The 22,820-nt window shown below is 40.4% G+C and overlaps 1 protein-coding gene across 1 annotated transcript; it reads left to right on the forward strand.

Annotated features, from left to right (window-relative positions):
* Positions 1 to 141: 141 nt before the first annotated feature.
* ANKRD42 (ankyrin repeat domain 42) lies at positions 142 to 22,806 on the forward strand. The gene is made up of 12 exons (XM_015889635.3): positions 142 to 169; positions 5,107 to 5,270; positions 6,058 to 6,165; positions 8,491 to 8,610; positions 9,520 to 9,655; positions 10,876 to 11,076; positions 13,723 to 13,848; positions 14,799 to 14,904; positions 16,721 to 16,890; positions 18,435 to 18,561; positions 20,889 to 21,039; positions 22,646 to 22,806. Exons 1-12 carry the CDS (start codon positions 142 to 144, stop codon positions 22,793 to 22,795), a joined length of 1,587 nt encoding a protein of 528 aa, XP_015745121.3. The 3' UTR covers positions 22,796 to 22,806.
* Positions 22,807 to 22,820: the final 14 nt, after the last annotated feature.

The following is a 22,820-nucleotide window of genomic DNA, read 5'->3' on the forward strand; positions in this document are numbered from 1 at the left end:
GGAAGAAGCGTGGCCAACAGAGCATTGCAGGAAGTGTACATGGTTTCCATGGCAACTTCCTCCTAGCAGCCACAGAAGCAGTGAGAAGAAGCAAGCAGAGAGGAAGAAAGGAGGGCTGTGAGAATTGGCGGACCCTGGACCATGCCGGCTGCTCTTCCCCCGCAACATGGTGAGATTTGCTTTGCCACCTTCTCCTCCCCTGTTTTTTGGGGGGGGAGGGGGGGAGAAAGGGGTTGGGGGAAGAAAAGCAGTTAGAGATGACTCCTTAATTCTCACTTGATCTCTTAAACTTCCTAATATCTGTGCATGGGTTGAAAATGCTGATCTGAACTGTTCTTTGGGTTATAATTCTCTCTATGGGCTCGTGCCACATCTGAAATTTGGGGTTTTAACACTCCAGCTCTAAAGGGTCTGTTAAATCCAAATTGATCTTCAGTAGCTTGGCTAGAATTGACTGTAACATTTAATTTTATTTTGTGGTTTATACTGGGTTGATTCCTACTGTTGAAATGTATATAGTGCGTGAGTGTTAACAATGACCTGTAGCTTTCAAAATGATATAATATATTCAGTTACTTAAAACCTATCAATGAAACATTGAAATGTTTAACCTAATTCTATGATGCTTGCAAACTTCCTGTTTATAAAACTTTGTGTTTTCTTTTTCTTTATTTCTTCCTCTTCTTTTCTTTCATCGGTCTACCTTCTTTTTCTTTTTTAAAAAGATGCATACAGTAATAAAAAATACACTTTTGAAAAATGAAGCGCTCTGTTGACTTTAAAGGAATTTTTAAAACACACTCACAGTCACACAAGACAGCCTCAAATAACAGCCTTCTCTTATTGATGGTGCACTTTGCCAACCATCTCAAAAGAGATGGTCAGAGATAATGCAGATATTCATTACTTAAAATAAAACAAAAAGAACAGCAGACCCTTTGAGTACATTTACAAATGTCCAAGCACATGAATGTATGGATGTATGGCTGGTTTGCAGTTTGCCTTAAGTTTATGCAACTATATCCTGAAAGGACATCCTGTTTCTTGTAGTGCCCCCTTTTTTTTTTAAAGAAAAAAAGATAACGTTTCACATTTTAGACAAATGATGTTAAAGATCAGTAATTTCCCTTGTTCCCCCCTCACCCCACACTTTCTGCCTCCAAATTCTTTCTTTCTCATTTAACGGCTTGGAGCCATTTTAGAGTAGAGTGGCATAGAAATGACCAGTAATAAAAAATAAATTCCTAATACTCTTTTACTTTTTGATGGTATTAGTAACAATTCCATGTCTTAGGTAGAACTAACTTGCAACATTCAAATAACCTGTTTTCTAAACAACACAGGATTGAGCAGCAGAATCCTGTCCAAAATAACTTTTTTTTTTTTAATGTATGCTTGACTGGCCAGAATGTGCATTTAATTTTTTTTTCTGGCCTATTTTGATTTAAAACATTTTTTAGAGCAAGCTCAGGAATGATCCCCAACCTTGTGAATCTGTGGGAACTGGATAACGGAAAGGGGAAAGTGAAGGCAAAAAAGTAAAGATTGACTGCCAACCTCTCTTTTATTTTTATTTCTTTATTTTCTGCCTACCCTGCTTTTTCTACTCTAGCAACGACTGAAGGCTATTTATGAGCTCATCTTTGCTTTGACAAAATCCCCTTATATTAAGGGTTTGGCACTATAAATTCCAGATTTCCTCAGTCAAACAGTTATCAACTTTTAATTTAACCATAGCTCTGCTTTGGCTCCAATTTTGTTAGCACACCCCATCAGAGTCACTTGCACTGCTACTATTAGACTACTCTGGTTCCTACTCATATTCTGTCAGCCTTCCCAGATAGACCAGACAGGAAACACGACCAGATGAGCTAATTCTACCTTATTATAAGGCTACACTAACAGAACCTTGCAAGTCTGAAAGTACAAATCTCCCACTGTCTTCTTTACAGCCTGAGAAGTTAGGGAGGGTCCCTTCTGAGTCTCTTTCTTCACCCATTATGTAGCTGCGGGCTATGCCCTCTCTTATCTGACCATTCCGTAGGCAGCATCTCTTTGCCCCATTTCTCGAGGTCTTTCTCACATACCATTACATATTCCTACTGTTGTATCTGTGTATGCGCTATACAAAGAACAGATCCTGACCAATCAGGAGGTTGGACTAAATAACCTTTGAAGCATCATCCAAGTCTCATTCTGTAATTCTAACCAGAGGGCAGGACTTTGTGTCATTCCTGGAGAAACGCTGGTGCATGAAACCAGTGTCTGCTGTCTCAAGTGATACACTCCAGATCTATGGACATCTATTTGAGAACTAGCAAACACAAGAATATTGTTGAACACTGGAGGTTATATATATACTGGGGTTATATGTAGTCCAGTGCCAGATTCTGAGGAGTGATCTTGGATAAACTATATATTTGGCCTGCAAGTAATCAACTGTACAGAAGAAATTGTGTGATGTTTTGATTTTTTTTTTCTTTTTCTTCTTTTTTCTTCTTCAAACTTTTGATGATTTTTTGATTGGGGTTTTTTATTTGTATTTTTACTGTGCATTTTGTAAGCCACTCAGAATCATAACAGGTTGGGTGGCCTATAAAGGCTATATATAAATAATAAAAAAAATTAACAATTCCAGAGAAAGGAAGAGCTTCCACTCATACGCACAGGGAAGGGGCAGTGTTGACAACAGAACCACCATGAGAGGGGAAAATCCTACCTTGCCAGGGTTCAGGAAATTATTAAAACCACAGTTGTATAAAAGTTTGGTTTACAAATGTCGTCTTCTACTTTTATTGCTTTCAGTGTTTTTTTATACTTTTCTGTGTGATATAATTTGAGGGGACTGCTTATATTTTATTGTTATGCAATTGTAACTTAACAATGGATGTTTTGTTTTTGTGATTGGAAGCTTCTGAGAGTTGTTTGATTGAATGGAGAAAAAAATCTAATTCCAATCCAGTCCAATCCAATCCTATCCCATCAATGAATGAAAAATAGTGGTCAGGTGCTAGCCATAAGGCAACGATGTGGCATTTATTTTATTTCATTTTTATTTATTTGTTTTATTATTAAATTTGTATGCCGCCCAACTCCCCCCAACAGGTGACTCTGGGCGACTCACAGTTAAAATCAAAAACCCCATCAACAATTAAAAATACCCCATAAATAATTAAAATAAATTAATCCATTAAAAATCAGGTATAAAAAACAAACCCTGTACATAAATACTAAAAACTTTCAAGATGATGGTGGGGGGCAAGGTCAATCACCCCACAAGCCATCTCCACTGGTGCGAGCCCCCATCCAGCCCCAGACCTTCTGGCACAGCCAGGATTTCAGCCCTTTCCTGAAGGCCATGAGGGTGGGGGCACACCAGACCATGGGAGGCAGATTGTTCCATAGGGCGGGGGCTACAGCAGAAAAGGCCCTCTGCCTAGACCCCACCAGTCGAAATTCCTTGACTGGCGGGATCTACAACATGCCCCTTCTGCTGGACTGAGTGGGGCGGGCTGAAGTAACCAGGGCGAGATGTCTCCTCAGATAACCTTATTTAAGTTTTAAGTCTTAGCAGGACAAATGTCCCCAAGATTTTGAGTAACTGATGTCAGACTTTATCCAGAAGAGTGATAGACCCAGCCAATGCAGGTCTACTCATAAGCCAGTGCCACCAAGATCAGTGGGGCTTACTCCAGGTCGGGGTGCATATCACTGGATCCTGAGTGTGTTTATCTTGGTGGACCTTAAGTTCTATGGGCTACCTTATTCTCAAATGAAGCTCATGTCTGTGACAACCTTTTCTGCTTGGCTACCTCTGGAAATGTTAGGGCTACAGATGCCAGCAGTCATGCTGAACTAGACATTCTGAGAATTGCAATCCCACTGAGGGTGGCAAGTGTAAATTTGGGAAAGGAGAGAGGTGGCTTTATCCAACACTGTAGTAAGAGCTTGTTTTAATACTGCTAAACCATCCAGTTTGTTGTTCTTGCCATTTTTTAAAATCTTTTTTTTTAATGGGTTCTATTGTAATTTCCTTGTTTTGCTTGTTGTGAGCCACCCAGAGTCATTGGCATACAAGTTTGATAAATAAATAAATAAATTAAATAAACAAACAAACATACACATACCTCATTTGCATACAGCAATAAAAATAGCACCCAAAACCAACATTTAGGAAGACAATTTGAAAATTGTTATTGTCTGGTGTGTTTGGATTTTTTTTACATGGCTCTCTGACTTACCACAAAGGCTCAAGAGTTCATTATTGTCAGGAACCTGGCATTCTAGAGAAATGAGATGGCAGGGAGCTTCAGCCTCAGTTAGTGTTTAAATTGGAAGCATGATTAATGCACGGACCGAGATAGAGTCAGATATAATAGAATCATAGAAGGATGGAATTGGAAGGGACTGCCTAGAACATCTAGACCAAAGTGCAGGAAAACAAGTTCAACTATCCTCAATATTCTTCTTAAAAACTTCCAGAGATGGGGAACTATCTTACTCTCAGGAAGCTTTTCGATGTACACACACACATACACACACATCCTCTACCTATGGCCTAGTAGTGTTCACCAGTAGGTAGGGCTACCATTTGTGGATTGCAAGATACAGATTACCATTTAGATATCAAGCCCTCTAGGGAGACCAGATCATGAAATCAGCTCCAGAGAAAGGCTAAAACTCCTTTAATTGAGATTGGCTCTCTAATAACAGAATCTTACAGGTCTGAATCTTACTGTGCTGAACCTCCTCCTCCTCCTTCTAGTTCAGGAATTAGGGGAGCATCTGCATAAGCCATTTTTGGATGTTATCTTGTTCTGGACTCAAAAAATGCTTCAGCCTCTTTTGGCTAGGCAACAGCTCCAGCATATCTCCACCAAGATCATCTTCTTTACTCTCTACACTAGATGACAAAGAGTTAGCGACTTCTGTATATTCTTGCTGCCATCAGTGGTCAACTGATTTTTGCAGTCCAAAAATGTCAGCTCTGCTACTCTGTGCATGTGAAGGTCACCTCAGGAACGCTTTCCTCAAGGTCAGCTCAAGCATCACATTGACCTGCAGTCTGTACCATTAATGAGTTGGTGCCCCGTTGCTCTTCTGCAGAAAGGCCAAAGAAAACAAAGTGCAGAAGCATTCACGAGGCTGTCAAAACTGGGAACATAAAACAACTGAGTGATATGGTGGCCTTTGGCATCAGCATTAATGAGGTGGATCCAGTCTATAAGTTTACACCTTTGCACTGGGCAGCCCATTCTGGAAGCCTGGAGGTAAGAGATGATCCAAGGTGGCACTGTATTCTTTCTAATTGAAGAGCATGAATGAATGAATGAATGAATGAATGAATGAATGAATGAATGAATGAATGAATGAATGAATGAATGAATGCTTACATAAAGAAATGAATAGTCTATATTAGTCCCACTAAAGCCCAGTCACTGACCTTGGCTGGTCTTAAAACTTGAGCAGAATCAGATCTAGTTGGTATTTGAATGGGAGATCATCAAATGCATTTCAGGATTGTAAACTAGAAGGAGGGGAAAAGTCCCAGGAGAAGACAATAGCATTTCACTTCTGCTCCATTACCAAGAAAACTACATAAACATGTTGATGAAATCACCAAGACTTGCCTTAGTTTAAATTTAACAGACTTTTTCCTTATTCATGAGAAAAGGACAATGCCTTTTATGGAGGACACTTACTGCTTTCAACTGAACACAATTATAGCCCCTTTTTAGACTATCAACAATGGAAAATCTGGGGTAGAAGGACGGGGTGCCCTTCAAAGCTTCTGTTTCTTCCTAACCTGGTTACTGAATGTATTGATTTGGTATGCTGAAACCTAAGCAAACCAAATGGGTGATGTTCTCACAACTGGCTCACCCCGAGAAGGAAGTTAAGCAAGCTTAGCCTATTGTGCAATGCAGCCAGTAGGTCTTTAACTGACCTGGTTAATCATGTAGTGTATAAAACAGCTGATGTTGCTAAGCAATGTAGAAATGAATTGACAAATAGAGAGAGTATCAGAGACTCAAAGTGTGTGTTCTCGTTTGCTAGTGCCTTCACTGGCTTCTTTGGCATGGAGCTGATCAGACCGCAGTGACAGTGCGAGGATGGACAGGACCTCATTTGGCTGCGATTAGAGGCCAAGATGCCTGCATGCAGGTGAGTGTCCCCACTTAATCCAGTTTGAGGATTAAACTGGTTTAATTCAAAATCAGGATTTATTTGGACAGAAGGGGCATCTTTGTTCCATATTTCTGGGACAGATACTCTACATTTCTTTTACAATCCTGCTGTCAGCTAGCAATTATTTATTGGTTAGAGCAGTGTTTCTCAACCTTGGTGGCTTTAAGATGTGTGGACTTCAACTCCCAGAATTCCCCAGCCAGCATGCTGGCTGGGGGATTCTGGGAGTTGAAGTCCACACATCTTAAAGCCACCAAGGTTGAGAAACACTGGATTAGAGATTCATATTGTAGGAGACCAGGTTCTTGGAAGGAAGTGAAGGGTCAAAGATATAAATATGATGTTAAATTATATCCCCCAAATTTGCAGCTTGTCTGTATATGAAGAATTTGGATATATCTTGCCAGGTGATATTGTATTCTTGGAAAGACAAATCTCACCAAGTTTTAAATTTTGTTTCAGTGAAATTTGTCAGTTCTTAGCCTTTGAGATAGCTTTATATTGTTGGAGACTCAAGTTTCAACAATTTCTCTATTGTTAGGGTTGGTTTTTTTTCAAGATTTCACTCTTTTATTTAGTTAGTTTTTACACACTTGTTTTTGTGATTAATAAGTTAAATGAAATTCAGTAGCTTTGTTTGCAGTTATTATTTGCAATCTTCACTACCACTTGTAAAAATAAAACAAAAATCCTACTCTCATTCCCAAAATGAATTCATTTATTTATTTTGCAAGATTACCCCAATTGTAAGATGGGGGTGGGTGGGAAGGGGTGTTGCTCACCATCTGAAAATGGATAAACTTAAACTGACATTGCTATCGCTTTTATCTGCTTTTTCCTGATCACATAATATCCTAGACTAGTTTGTGTGGAGGCCATTATTGTAGATTTTATCCTGTTTCCTCAGTTCCTCGCAAGCAATTAAAGCCTTATTTAAAAATAACATTGTATAAAGAGATGACACAGGATAGGTTGTTTCTTTTTAAAGAGCCTATAGTGGGTGGTAGCACCTAAGTGATGGTGGCTGATCTTGAAAAGCTAAGTGTAGTCAAATATAATTAGTACTTGGATGGGAGACCACTAGGAAATGCCAGGGTAGTAGGCTAGATGTAGAAACTGAAAAATCATCCTGGAAGAGAACAGGGGCAAATCAAGTACCAAAAAACCCCCTAAATAGATTGTCCTGTGTAATTACCTTGAGTGCTGCTTGACTTGACTTCTTATTTCTTTGTTTTGAGGGAATTCAGCAAAACGCTCTGTGCTTAATTACAGAACGACTGCTTAGCGTGTTACCTGAGTGACAGTCCTTCTCCTTCCTTTGTTTTAGATATATTTGCTATCTCCTTTTCTGTTGTCCACCCCCCTCCCTCTCCTCCCGTTTTACTCTGCCTGTCAATTGCCTCTCAGTTTTCTTAGATTTTTGGCTGTCTTTCTAATAAGCACAATGCCAGTTTATCTTTTAATAGCATTCCTGCAGGGCAACACAATAGTCTTTCATTATAGGTGGATTTTATTTTTAAATATTCAGATCAATACATTTCATCCCCACCCTTTTTTATGTTTCAGAATTCCAAAAATCTGGATTTTGGTGCTGGAAAAAGGGAGATAAATGTTTTCTCTGCCAAAATATAGCGGTTGTATTCAGTGAAATGTATTGGGGGGACTGAAAGAATTCCTTTTTTTTTTTTAATGCAATGTGATTAATTTATGGAACGAGCTACTCCAGATTGTATTGATGGCTGAAGTTCAGGATTATTTTATTATTTTATTTATTTATTAAATTTAAATTTTATTAAATTTAATAATTAAATAAATAATACTTAAATAACTTTAATGCTATTCAGCAGGGCTTACAAAGACCTTAATCCAGAGCTCTCATACTTACAAAGACCTTAATCCAGAGCTCCATACGCACTGAAATGTATGTAATAAGTTCTTATTTGTATAGTCTTTCAGCTTCGCCCGTAAGATGGAAGTAATGGAGAAGTTCCATATGCTCATGAGACCTTCCATGCCATCAAATGGTAAAGGTGAAATCTCCTTGAAGTAGATCTTGACACCTGGTCATTTCAGAGACCAACCCTATTCTTCTTTTGGCTACGTTACAGGAGTAGCTTGCCACTGCCTCCTTCTGTGATCCTTTTCCAATTTCCCAGTCTAGCTTACAACTTCAGGGTTTCCCGGTGTCTCTCCAAGTACTAACCAGGTCTTACCCTGTCTAGCTTTCTGAGATCAGCCAAGGACTGCTAGATGGGGCCACGAGTCCTTATGTTTAAGAGATATGTTTATATATTTTCACAGGCCCTCCATCTCAACTGTGTAAATCTAGGAACTCCAGATGACCTAGGGTGTACCCCGGCACACCTTGCAGCAACTCACGGACACTCATTCACTTTACAAACCATACTCCGGAGTGGGGTGGTAAGAAACGTAACTCTTCTCAGCTTTATTCCTATTGGGAATTGGCACAATTCACTTCCCTCTTCGTCTTTTATAACATTTTTGTCTTGTTCTTCAACAAAGGTGTCTGCAAAAAAAGTCAAGATGGCAGTCACAAGCATGCAATGGAAGCCCTGCCCTTTTTATGTGTGTTGTGGCTGTGATTTTTGACTGTCTCCTTGTGGACACCCCTACTCTTTATATAAGGAGGTTAAGCTAGAGACAAATTTCACCCTCTCCTTCCCCACCTTCCCATGTTAGGCTCATAAGAGTAATCTGTGTTTTGTTCACCTGAGTGGTGAAGTCACTCATTTGGGAGCTAAATGGAATATGTGCTAAGCACCAGAACCAATGCACCATGGTTTTTGCTGGCTAACAGCTGTCGAGGAAGAATTTGATTTTCATGGCAGAAGCATTTCACTTGTGGCTTTCCTGTGGTTATGTGGTCACCTGGATCCAGTACAGCCACCATTTCCTCTCAGAATTTGAAGCCATTATGTCCTGTGGAATTCAAATTAGAATCAGTGTTAACTGCAGATTCCACAGAAAAGTCACCAATGGTCACTAAGAAGCTAGGCCAGAAAGGAGTAAGATAATACTCTAAGTTCATCAAACAAAGGAGGAAGAAACAGGGTGCTAAACCATATAGTCCAAGGCAGTGTTTCTCAACCTTACCAACTTTAAGATGTGTGGACTTCAACTCCCAGAATTCCCCAGCCAGCATAGCTGGCTGGGGAATTCTGAGAGTTGAAGTCCACACATCTTAAATTGCCAAGATTGAGAAACACTGGTCTAAGGGATATAACTCTTTTTATGCACCTGTGTTTAATCTTTCACCTACCGCACATGGCTTACTCTGAAACAATGACTTCTTTCTATCTTAAAAACCAGGATGTCAACGCTTCTGATAGGAATGACTGGAAACCTATACACAATGCTGCTTTTTATGGCCGGCTCGGCTGCCTCCAGCTTCTTGTAAGGTGGGGAGCTACTTTAGATGATGCAGATAAAGATGGAAATCTTCCAGGTATGGTAGTGGAAATATCCTGTCATTCCAGTGAACCAGGGGACAGAGGAAGTGGGTGAACTTATTAATGGAGATAGCCAAGGGAGTTGGTGGCCTGTTCTATATTTGTGCTCTTCCCCAGCCAGAAGTAGGATTTCCTGTCTAGAGCTTTTGTGAAATGAATTGAGTGGATGAGTTTCAGGGACGCTACAGCATGGAGAGAAAGAATGAACTATTTACATGGTTTTGACTATTTCCAAGAAAAATCCTTTGGTTTTGATATTGCTCTTTCCTTTTGTTAACATAAATCCTTCCCCTCCATACACATGTTCAATGCATACAGATAATTGCCATCACTTCTGTTTTGATTCCAAATCTACCTACTTTTGGTTGACTTCCAGTAAGAATTGTACCATCCATCCATCCGTCCCCCTATCTCACCTTTCTATTCAGTTTGAGTACTCAAATCTGTTATTTGCTTAGTTAGGTGCCATCCAACCAGGTCTAAAACCTGGTAATTTCATGAACAACCACTCACCATTTCAACCTGTCTTTAGTAATACCTCATAGCTCTTTCAAGGACAGTCTTGTGATCTCCTTGATCTTGTCCATCTACCTTATCATTGGACAAAGAATTCTTTGTCCCTCAGCCTTGTAGGCCGTTTTTCTGATCCACCATCTCATGTCAAAAAATACAAGTTTCTGCTGGCTAATTATCACCTCAGAAGACTTTAATTTGGTCCAGCATTGAGTGATTTGTCTTACAGTCCATGCCACTCTTTTTCATGGTCTCCAAATCCATAATTCAAAGCAATCCATTATGCATAATCTATTGTGTCTGGGTTTTTTTTCCCCCTCTTCCTCTTATTCAGTGTCCAGATTTCACAGCTGTACCTTATCTCTGGAAAGGCTACCATTTTAACTGTTCTGATCTTTCCTACTACTGAAATATCATTATCCCAGTCAATAATATATAGTGCAGAATTTTTAAAAATGCAGTCTTCAAAGACACAATCAAACAAACTTCCATTCTCATTCATACATGAACACACACACACACACACACACACACACACCATCTCTACCTTCTGGTACTCTACAGGGATTTCTACAATGTGGTGTCCTGCTGTGCGCTGGGATTACTGGAAGCACTCCCAGCAGGACGTGTTGTTAACCCAACATTTCTGGAAGGATTTGTTTAGTTTAGCTCAAATGTTGGATTAATCTTTCTTGTGTCACAGTTCATCTGGCAGCCATGGAAGGTCACCTGCACTGCTTTAAGTATTTGGTGAGCAAAATGCCCACATTGGTCCACTCCTTGAAAGCCCGGAATGACCATGGTGAGACTCCAAGGGATCTGGCCGAGAGGTTCTACAAGGAAACCATCCTTGTATACATTGACAGTCTACAGGAGGAGGCAGATCCATTGGACAAAGAAGAAAGTAAGTGAGGATGAGTTCCTTGGAAGGGAGAGAAATTGTGAGGCTAGGTCTTTGTTGTTCTCAAACGTCGTTCTCACTTTCACCAAAACTTGCAATACACAGGATCCAGGTTTTGTTGAATTAATTAACTTATTTATTTACCCAGACTTCTATGCTATTCCATTTGATCTAATCTGAAGGGCTTACACACCCTTAACTTTATTTTAACTAAACACTTTATTTTTAAAAGTTAAAGAATGCAATACAATCCCAAACAAGCAAAAAGAGCAATCATCTCAACCACTTATCCTACAATGCCATTTATTCATGAGAACAATCAATCTTCCATTCTCTCTCCATAGGCCCTCCTAAAGAGTCAGGTATCAAGCCCTAACAGCAAGTCACAGCTAAGAAAGCTAGATATTTATGAAATTTAATGATATTTATGAAATATCTTTAGTCAGGTGTACTGCAAGTTAAAAAGGGATTAGGTATTATGAGACCTTGGAAACTGGACATGTATACCTTCGCCCTCAATTAGCAGCAAGTATGTTAAGCAGAGCCTCCTTGATGTCATCGATTCTAATGCCTCTTCACTCAAGGAGGACATCACTGCTCATTTAGAAGATGTGAAAGGAATGTACATCTATTCTTGGTCTGCAGAGTTGGTTCACTAACACAATGGCTGTCATGGGGAGGGCTATCTATTCAAAGAAATGGCTACCTTGATTGGTCATAATGCCCTTCTCCCCCGCCTCCCCATTACAAGAAAGCAAACTCCTGGCGAGTTGCTCCTCACTACCCCTCAAAAGCATTATCTAAATTGGGCAACAATTATTTCTGACAGTAATTTGTCATTTCAGCCCCTCAAAATGAGAAATATCCAAGTAATTAATAATCAGGGTATACCAATGCATCTTTAAAAAGCTGTATTATTTCAACAAACATGGTGAGTCACAAGAATACTAAAAAGACAAGGATTCTTAAACTTCCTGGTACCATGAACCCTTCAAATTTGAAATAGGATTGACCTCATCACATTGATATCATAGATTCAGGAAACTGCAAAAGTTATACTGAAACCTTTGAAAAGTGTGGTGGTTTTAGAAAGTATGATGGAAAAAATCTTCCAGATAAAACTGTGATTTGGGCTGGACTTTGGCTAAAAGTTAGAGAATTTGGTCCTGATTGTTCTACTCAGATAGTTGAAGGCAGAAGAAGAAATAATTTGATACCTTTCTTGACTGTGGATGGTGAAAGTATGAGTTCTTGGGCCATTTTTTAAAAATTTAATCCTTCCCCTTGGGAAAAATATTGTTAATATTGTACACAGATAATCAAAATAAGTTTAAAAGCATTGCTAGCTAAAATGCATCAGCTGCAATCCTAAACTCCTTGGCCCCACTTCTGCTTAGAACTGGGTTCATGATGTAATACAGTTTTGTGCCCAGACTCCTACAGATCTAAACTGTCATCCCAAAATTAAAGTTATGCACATTGAGTTTTATTCAGAGTTAAATTCTTCATTAGCTCCTTAAGTCCCAATACTTTCAATACAATTAAAGATATAAATTCTAATTTTCCCTGCTTTGCCTGGATATGCTCTAAGCTTTTTTCTTTACTCTTCTTGGATAAAGTTGAGTCTCTGGATATAGTGGAAAAATGGGAGGTTTTGGCTTAGTTATAACATGAGTGATAATTTAACCAAGAACTTGACCAACTGGCTTGATCAGTGTTTCTCAACCTTGGCAGCTTGAAGAGGTGTGGACTTCAACTCCCAGAATTCTTGCTGGCTGGGGAATTCTGGGAGTTGAAGTCCACACCTCTTCAAGTTGCCATAGTTGAGAAACACTGGGCTAGATAATGGATCTCACTTCCTTACCCTCTCCAACCCACAGCTTATTTTTTTTGTCCTGATTTCAGGAAAAAAAAAAAGATTTGGACAGATAATCATATTTTCCACCAAATGCTAGGTGTATCCATCCATCCACCCTCCACATATATTAGATTTCAATTCCCAGATTATTTCTGCCAGTTGATGATGATAATTATGTGTCATCAAGTCATTGTCAACTCCTAGCAACCACACAGATTGATTTTCTCCATGATGATCTGTCCCTAACCTCATCTTTCAGGTCTTCCAGCGGTACACTAGTCACCACTGTAACCGAGTCTATCCACCCTGCTGCTGGTCGTCCTCTTCTTCTCTCTCCTTCCACCTTTATATATTTATTGGGAATTCTGAAAACCTTCAGATGTCTGGAGATATCAAGCTGGGAAAGATTATAATAAAGAACATTTGGTCTCCAAGTGCTTAAACATTTGTCAGCCTTCCCAGGTAGACCAGACAGGACACATGACTAGATGAGCTAATTCTACTTTATTGTAAAGCTACATTAACAGAATCTTGCCAGTCTGAAAGTACAAATCTCCCACGTCTCCTTTATAGCCTGAGAAACTAGGCAGGGTCCCTTCTGAGCCTCTTTCTTTCCTATTATGCAGCTGCGGGCTATGCCCTCTCTTATCTGACTGTTCCCTAGGTAGCATCTCTTTGCCCCATTTCTCAAGGTCTTTCTCACATACTGTTACAACATCTTAGGTGGGCCATTATGTATCTCCCCAGAGATGACTCAAATTAATGGATTCCTTCTCTCTCTATTTGCATAGATTTAAGCTTTCCAGGCCATGATGCTGCCTTCAGAGGGGACCTGGACACCTTAAGAATGCTACTGGAAAATAAAATCATCAATATTAATGAGCGGGATGATCAGGGATCCACCCTCCTGCACAGAGGTCAGGAGGAGGTGTTTTCCAGCTTCTTTGATATGTTGCTTTAAGTTTTGTTTCATTTTTATTTTTTAAATTACCTATTTATTTATTTACTGGGCCTATGGGGGACTCCAGTCATAGTATACCTCCCAAAAACATAGACCAGCTTTGATTTTCCTCTTCCCCGTCTTGTTGCCCTATAAGATGGCAACATCTGAAGAAAGAATAATTATGCCACCTTAAAGGAATTAGTATTTGAATCATCTGGATGTTTTCAGAGAGTACATTCATCTGTAGTCTCATGGGAGTGTTCCTCAATTTGGGATTTTCCAAATGTTCTGGACTGTAATTTCCATAGTCTTCCTCAACCAGGCGAAGGATAAGAATGCAATCCAATTCATTTGAAAGAAACCTTGATTTGGGGAAAGATTGCTTTGGGTTTCTTGATGGCATCAAAAACCAGCAAGGCAGAGTTGCATCTGCTTGTGAAATAGAAATTAAACTGTGTCATGTAAGAAAAGAAAGAGTGTCCTTCAAGTTGAATTGGTCCACTGGGGATTCATGGACACATCCATAGTGTGAAGATGCTTTGCTATTGGCTGTTTTCAGGAATTTTTTTCTAACTCCAGCCCAGCCTGCTGCCCTGAAATTCCCTGGTTGTCTCTCATTCAAATCTTAACCAGGTCTGATCCTGCTTAGCTTTGCAGCCCAGACAAGGTGGGCTGGTGTTTTGTATCATTTGGAGTAATGTTAATTTCAGTTTCTTAACTACCCTTCTTTCTACATTGGTTTGTGGCCTTAATCTTTGATCCTCATAATCAACTACAACTAAATTAACCCAGTACCGTTAGCTATAACCTCAACCTAATGGTGGTGGAGGACTTTAAATATGAATCACCTGACTAAACAAGAGCACAAGAGGTTTAGTAAGCAAAGCAAATGATGCATTTGATGTCTTCTTTGTCTCTCACCAGCGGCTGGACAAGGTCATTTACATATCTTAGAATGGCTGATCAACAGGGAAGCCAATTGTGATATTGCCAATGATGGTGGAGAAACCCCAAAAGATGTTGCAAAGAGGTGACTGTTACTCTTTCATCTATAAGAGATAAGAGATGGATTACTTCCCTACATGTTGAACTGACAGACAGCACTTAAATGGGTTAACAGCTCAGTAAAGATGCATGAACAAAAGCTAAGTCTGGGTTAAATGAGGCCAGGCAATGGCCTGTTTCTAACAAGTGGGGGCTGCTGCTTCTCTCCCCACCAGCATGGACCAAATACATCTGTAATGAAGGTTTAGTGCACTAAAAACTCCACAACGTGTTCACCCATGTGGGTTATGCACATGGTACATTGCTCCTGCAGTGTGAGGTACCTCAATGAATTCAATCCATGTGGTAGTATTTTTCCCCTTGAAAACGCCTCCTGGCCTCCAAGGACACTAGGGCAATTGCAGAAAAATTGCATATTGTATAGAATTTTAGCACAGGTTTCAGGGTGTACACTTGTTTCCTGAAGGGTATAAGGATATCTACAAGGGTTAGCTATTAAGTCCTACAGACAGCACTTGCACTAAGCCAGAAGTGTGTAAACTGCATTTGACCCCACCCCACCTGCAGTCCAATCTTCAAGATTGTACCACTGAAATTTAGAAGGCCAAATAGTAGAGCAATCTGGGGCTGCTTTTGGGGGGTTGGAAGGACGGCTAAGTGCAGGGTTATGAGCAGTTTATTTCCCAGAGGACTCTCAGTCCTGCTCCCACCCTAACCATAGCTGGTCATCCCAAAGACTGAAATATTCACCTATATCACAGTTTTACTGGACGAACTCCTGTTGTCAGCCTGACTAAGTAGACCAAACCAAGACACATGTGTCAACTGCACATGAAGGCTAAAACAATTTTTATTGAGATTGGCTATAACAACAGAATCTTGTAAGTCTGATTGTGCTGGACCTCCTCCCTCTTATAGTTCAATGAATTAGGGGGGTGTCTGTCTGAGCTGCTTCCAAACATGATCTGGTTGTTGTTCACTTAAAATATGTTTTGCCCCTTGTTGCCTTGGCAACAGAGCTGTCATAACTCTGTCCAGGTTATTTTCCTTATTCTCAACACTTGTGGTCTTTCACACCTAGGCAGGGAGTTGCAATAGAATACCTTCCTAGGTCCACTCCCACCCTATGATTCTATGGTTCTACTGTAGATTGGTAGGCCAAGTTATGCTTCTAATTCTGCCCTAAACCATAATTGTTTATCTATGCTTGGTTGATTCAGCCACAATTGCTGCATTAATACATTAGGGTAAGCCATAAACTACAGTGGCTTGGCCCACACAAGGTAAAGGTAAGAATGCCTTTGAGTTGGCTTAACTCCTGATGGCTCGGTGTAGTTTTTAGGACGGCAAAGTAATCCATATTCAAAGGGCAAAACATGATTTGGAGTGTGTATATCATAACCTGTTGGAAACACTTTCAACAAATGTATCATTTTCTGTGATCATGCAATACAAGCTTGGGTATCTTGCAGGTTTTGACATCCCATCCACTATCAGATGGATGGAACTTAGTTTCCCATTACCTTCTTCCAAGGTGCATTTTGACTTCTTAGTCTTACTACATCCCTGTGATATCTGTTCTCCCATCCATATATTAACCAGGATCTGATCCTTCTTAGCTTGCAAACTAGATAAGGTTACCCTGATGGTTAATAAGATACGGTTAACTTAGCTGAACCTAATACAAATTGCTATGTTTGAATCAATTAAGTAGACTATTTGAATAGGTGGGTTTCCAACGAGTAAGCTACCTCTGAACTCAAGAGCAGAAATTGGAATTGGCATGGGAAGCCTTTGTTTTTTCATTTTCCAGTAACCAAATTGGTGTGTGAAATGTGCAGGTTTGCCCAGCTGGCTGTTGTGGAATATCTAAGAAACAAGATGGGAAATGACTCAGATGAGGAACTTGATGTAAAAGATCCAAAGTTCTTTGAAAGTCATGGTGTGGAAGGGAGTACAGATGACAAGGGGGATCTGAATGCAGACAAACAAGACAAAATTGAATCCCGTGGTAAGTTGAGGATTTTCTTGGTAAAGATTTGTTCCAGGTAGTTATTCATGGTGCCAATTGACCTGCCAGATAGTCACAGAATTAACATCTTCAAAAGCAGAGATGCTGTTTGTCACATGGACACTGAATTCTAGTGATTCTAGTGCTTTTTTGAAAGAGCACTAAGCCCGTGTCAAAGAATAGCCTAGCTGACAACTTGCAGGTAAGGAGGAGATAGCTGGGTGAAGTAGGAGAGAGCGTCCTTGGTGCTCCTCATAATCCTTCTTCCCGTCACCTATGCCTGCGACCTATCACTTGGGCTATTTCTGGGCAGGATGGAGAATGAAATCTTCATTCCAAAACAAAAAAGAGACTTCCCCAGCAATTCTGTATCTTCATACAATGTGCAAAAGTGCAGTATGTGCTTCCTTTTCTCGACCTGACATCTTCCAGATATGTTTGGAACTCCCAGTGTTTCCTACCCAGTCGTAGTGAAGTAAGATTGGGAAATATTCAAGTCCTTGTTTTAAGACCACTTTTCAAATTATTAGTTGCTTACAGACTTATACTGCAAACTTTTGAAAGAACCTGCTTGATCACATAAAGGCCCATTGAGTAGAGCATCTTGGTTCTGATAGTGGACAACTATACGCTTCTAAGAAGTCTGTAAGTAGGGCTTGAATGAAACAGCCATTTCTCAATGCTTCTTCACGGGATGTACCTTCTTCTGACATACAGCCTGTGTGTCTAGCAGATCTCCTATAGCCATCATAGCTTACAGGTTTTGACAGACTTACCATCTGTGCATGTGTCTTTGAATATACATAAATTGAATATGAATGACTTTTACATTCATACCACATTAAATCACTGGGCGGCTTGCTGAACAAGCCAGAAACAAGTTAAATTAGCCAACTGTATATAGTTTATTTTGGTTTACCCAACCAATTTGGGGTTTGTTTTCTCTCCCATTGGAGCTGTTCTTGCTTGAACTGGGTCAAGGTTAGACCAGAGCACAGAAGCCAAGACTAAACCAGGAAACCACAATCAAACTCTCCACCCTACTTTTGCACTTAAGTCACAGTTGCAGTTAACATGCCAACGACCAAATATTACTTTGCTGTCTTAAAGGAATCCGTTTTTCATTTTTATTGCATTAAAAAAAAAAGACAACAAAAAGTAATAAACACACACACACACACACAAAACAGTGATATTCACGTGACAGATAATCAAATTAATTGCTAAGTTATATTACGAAAGCAAGCAAAAGAACAAAAGAATAAACAAAACCCTCTAAGAATTAACATGTTAAATTGATTAAAATCACCTAACTATTGATAAAAGTCACTTCAGTGTGGTGTCCTAAAAGAACGCATGGTTGAGCTTGAACATCATGCTCAGTCAAATCAGCCATCATGAGGTTGAATGGAATGCAGTCATTCTTATTCCCTTTGTGGGACTTTTGCTTAAATGGTTGGGATTATCCCCCCCCCCTTTTTGGGGGGGCTCTGGTTTGAAGCAGGTTCATAACAAGGCTCAGAGAAAAAAAAATTCCCTTGCAGAAAGAGCCTATCGAAAAGTGGAAGAGTTGCAAAGTCTTCTAGACATGGCCATCAGCAACTTCAAGCAGCTTGGAGGAATCACTCCGCAGGAAAGGCAGACCAAACTGGAAGAGAAAAGGCTCAGAAGGTAAGTCTTCACAACCGGTTGGGGATTTTGCTAGCGTTGCATCCACGATGCCAAGACAGGGGAGGTCATGGCTGATCATCATCTCACCTTCCTCAAATTCCAGAATCCCCCTTATGGATGAGGTAGGGTTAGTAGTTGCAACAGGCCCCACAGCTGAGGAAGTGCCTGGTGATCTACAAAAGCTGGGGAGATAAGAAATTCACCAGCCTTTGAAGTGTAGCAAGACTTCTTGTTGTTTTCAATAACAGGGTGATCACTCTGTTCTTTCCATATGATTTTGGGCAGATTGAATAATGTCCTTTTTAAGAACTGTTGTTCTGCTGCCCTCTCCTGGTTGACCTCAACAGAGGACAATCACACACTCAATTAAACGGAGTTAAACGTGAAAGATTCTGTTACTGTAGCCCATATCAATAGAGTTCCAGACAATCTTGTGGAGTCTGTTTCTTCATCTGGCCTACCTCAAAGGGCTAACATCAGTCTTGAAAGCCTGACTGTGTCTTCCCTCCCTTCCCTCTTACACTATAGTGCAGTGTTTCTCAACTGTGGCAACTTTAAGATGTGTGGACTTCAGCTTCCAGAATGTAGTGTAGCAAGACTTCTTGTTGTTTTCAATAACAGGGTGATCACTGGGAGCTGAAGTCCACACATCTTAAAGTCACCAAAGTTGAGAAATACTGCCCTAGTGAATTAGGGTTAGTTAATTAGAGACAATCTGAGCTTCTTTCTCTGATTCCAGGGCTTAAAGCATAGTTTTGTTTCCATAATCATTGTCTTTACGTAGTTTTTCCAACATCATCTTCATGGCTCCCTACAGCTGCTTAGGGAGCTGGGGAATCCACGAGTATGAAATGTGTGAATAATCATCAGCTCCAGTTTGACCCTGAAACACTTTCATGTGCCTAAGAATATCTGAACTCGGTTTATCCTGTTACATGGGAATTTAGCTCCAAGGAGATGACCCTTGCGTTCTTGTACAACCTGGTTAATGGCTTGCACCTTGCTGATACAGAGGGGCGCTGCCCATTTTCTGAGAGGTAGCTAAGCGAGCAACACATGACATTGAGACTCGGCAATAAAGCTTTACTGATTTCCAAGTTTGTTTTAAAAAAAAAGGTGAAGCAACATTCATTCACTCATCCCAACTTACATACCTGCCTATGGTTGAGTTGGCCAAGTTCAACCTGGGAAGACAGCTAGGTAGCCTGGTGGTGCATCCAGACAATGAAGTTACCCAACAGAGACCTGTACAGCTTGTTCTTTTAGCCTTTGCCAGCAGGATCCTTCAGAGATGTCACCTCTACCTTTTATTGCCCTGTTCAGTTGCTGGTTCAGATGTGACTAGCTGCATTGCAGTTAACTGTTAACCTTTTAATCTCTGGTAGCTATCCTCCCATCTCTATCTGATCTTGATGGATTCCTGGTTCTGTATATCAGTGCATAATCTTAGCCCCCCACTGTAGACAGCAGTAAGTTTTTACATCCCGCGTGCCGGATGGAGTTGCTTTGACCAAAGGTGTAACAGACATCACTTGGTTAGCCTGGGAATTGCAGAGCTGTTCTTATTGTCATGGGATTCAGTCCACGGATTGTCAATCCAGCCAAATGTCGAAAGCACCCCAAGAATGACTAGTGGATGTCATCTGGGGTCTTTATTGGGATACAGCAACGTGCTCTACACTGAGCTGTTTTTTGAAGGCCATCCAGAAGCTTCAGTTGGTCCAGAGAACATCAGCCTGGTTGCTGCTGGATATTTGCTGGCACGAGCAACTGATTTTAGGGCTCTGCACTGACTCCCTATTATCTTCCAAGTGCAATTCAAAGGCCTCCTTTTGACCTTTAAAGCTTGACATAGCTTAGCACCAGAGTACTTGCAGGACTCCATCTGGCTTTAACCCACCAAACTTGGATGCCCTGGGAGAATTTGCTAGTGGTCCCTCACATTCACAAGGTAAAAAGAGTGGAGGTTCACAGGTGCTGTTTTTGTCTTCCCCTTGAGATACGATCAGTCTCTATTTTATTACTAGCATTTCCTAAATTGCTCGAGACACAGCTATTGAGGAGTGTGTTTGAACCCATGATTGCGACCACAAGTTTTTCCCCCTTTCCCTTTTTGGAGTGGTTTTTATGCATTTCGTTAAGTGGTTTTTTTTCCAATTGTATTATACAATATACCACTGACATTTTCATGTACTGGACAATTTTGCAAGCCACTGAGAATCGTTTGATTGCCACGAGAAACAAATCAAATAAATAAGCAAGGAAGCAAGGAAGCATGACACAATAGCAGCATCTTCCGAAGCTTGTTTTGGCCTGGCTTTGAACAGATCCATCTCTGAGCTGAACGTGCAGCTGGAATATGAGCAGATACGACGGGAGAAGCTAGAAGCTCAACTGGACGAGGCCCGAGCAGAAATAGGAAAACTCAAAGAGCTACAAGAAAAAAACGAGATGGCTCCGACCCGTAAGGTCTCTGGGGTGGGTACCATTTTTTTTTTAAAGAAAAAGTGAGGTTCTTGGCAGCCCTGACCATTGGCTATTTCTGTCCCCCCTTTTAAAAATCCTGTGCCTCTGGGTTCAAAGTACAGGAGTAGTTTCATTTGAATTTCCCAAGATGATGAAACCAGGAATGATTTTGATTGAAGTGGCCTAATTTTGTCTTAAGTTTACTTGGGAGATTAAACAAAAAAGATGTTGAAATATCGCTGGTATTTTAGAACGGATCAAGGTAGAGTTCTTACACTGATATTTCCACTTACACTGATGTCCCCTTTCCTTTTGGTTCTTCATCTGGTCAGGTAGTATCTTAGACATGGCATGGTGGGGATTAAATTCTCTCACTCATTCAGCAGAGCAGTTTGATGATGAATAATTAACATTTGTTGAACAACGTCATATAAACAAATATTAAAAGAGACAATAACTTGCTTGTCTTTAAAGAGGAACATGGACAAGCCTCCTCTGTGCTTAATTTAAGAATGAATGTTTAGCTTATCACAAAAGATTATTACCAACTCCTTTCTTTTCACTTTCAATATACTTTATAACTCCTTTCCTCTCATTTTACTCTGACCAGCTCCCCTTCCAAGTTCCTTTAGCTTTCTTAATTTATGGAGAAGTGTACAGTGAAAAATTTACTTCCATTTTAATGGATCTATCCTAGAATCCCAGCCCCCCTCTGTAGAAAAGGCGTCTGGGAGCCATTGTATATGATGACGTTCCTCGGTACCTTCCTGAGACATTGAGAAGATATCTCCAGGAATTTCCTCCCAGCATTTGGGACCTGTAGTCCCAACACACCTGGTATGGGATAACAGCCCTTTAGGGGTTGTGCACTGGTCAGTTCCAGTGATCTCTCTCTCTCTCTCTCAAAATATTTTGTGGAAAGGGAGTATTAATCTGTTGGGGAGATTTTCTAGTTGATGCTACTGCAGATATCCAGTTAGCAGCACTTAGACGACCTTGGGGGATCTTGACAAGCCAAGCAGAGTTGGACCTGGTTAGTACTTGGATGGGAAATCATCAGGGAACCCCAGAATGTAGGAATTTAGCCTGGGAATTGGAGAAGACATTCCTGAACAAGTCATTAGCAAACCATTTCCATATTGTTGCCAAGAAAACTACATGGAGGTGCCCATGAGGTCACCATGAGATCATCTTGAGGGAATCTTTAATACCGTATATAGAGGAAATCTGTGCCTTCAAGTTATTCTTTACTCTTGGCAAAATGCCTGAACAAGTCCCTGAAGTTTTCTTGGTAGGATTCTGGAATGGTATGCCATTGCCTCCTTCCTAGGGCTGAGAGAGAGTGACTGGCCCAAGGTCACCCAACTGGCCTCATGCCTAAGGTAAAAGTAGAACTCACAGTCTCCTGGTTTCTAGCCTGATGCCTTAACCACTGCACCAAACTGGCTCTCTAATATTGTATATAAAGAACACAAATAGACAGTCAATTGGCTAGAAATTAGAAGAAATTGGCTAGAAATTAGAATTGCTATTGGGGTAATTGTGTTTAAAATCTTCTTTTCAATTTCATTTATCATCAAGAGCATAGGAATATGTTCATTTCTGATGTCACTTGCAGGAGGCGTTGGATTCCCTTAAAGGAGAGTCTGACTCAGACAAAGCGGCCTCCGACTTGCATAAAGTGTCTTTTGACACCAGGAAGGAGAAGAAGAAATTGAAGAAAAGGCCTCTCTTTAGCCCCGGTGGAGTGTTTGTAAGAAGATTCTAAGAAAAGCGAGTAGCAAGTAGAGGAG

Source organism: Python bivittatus, unplaced genomic scaffold (genome assembly GCF_059951505.1).
Source record: "Python bivittatus isolate LINGU-HERP-01145 unplaced genomic scaffold, Pbiv_v1 ctg000340_np1212, whole genome shotgun sequence".
Classification (NCBI taxonomy): Eukaryota; Metazoa; Chordata; class Lepidosauria; order Squamata; family Pythonidae; genus Python; species Python bivittatus.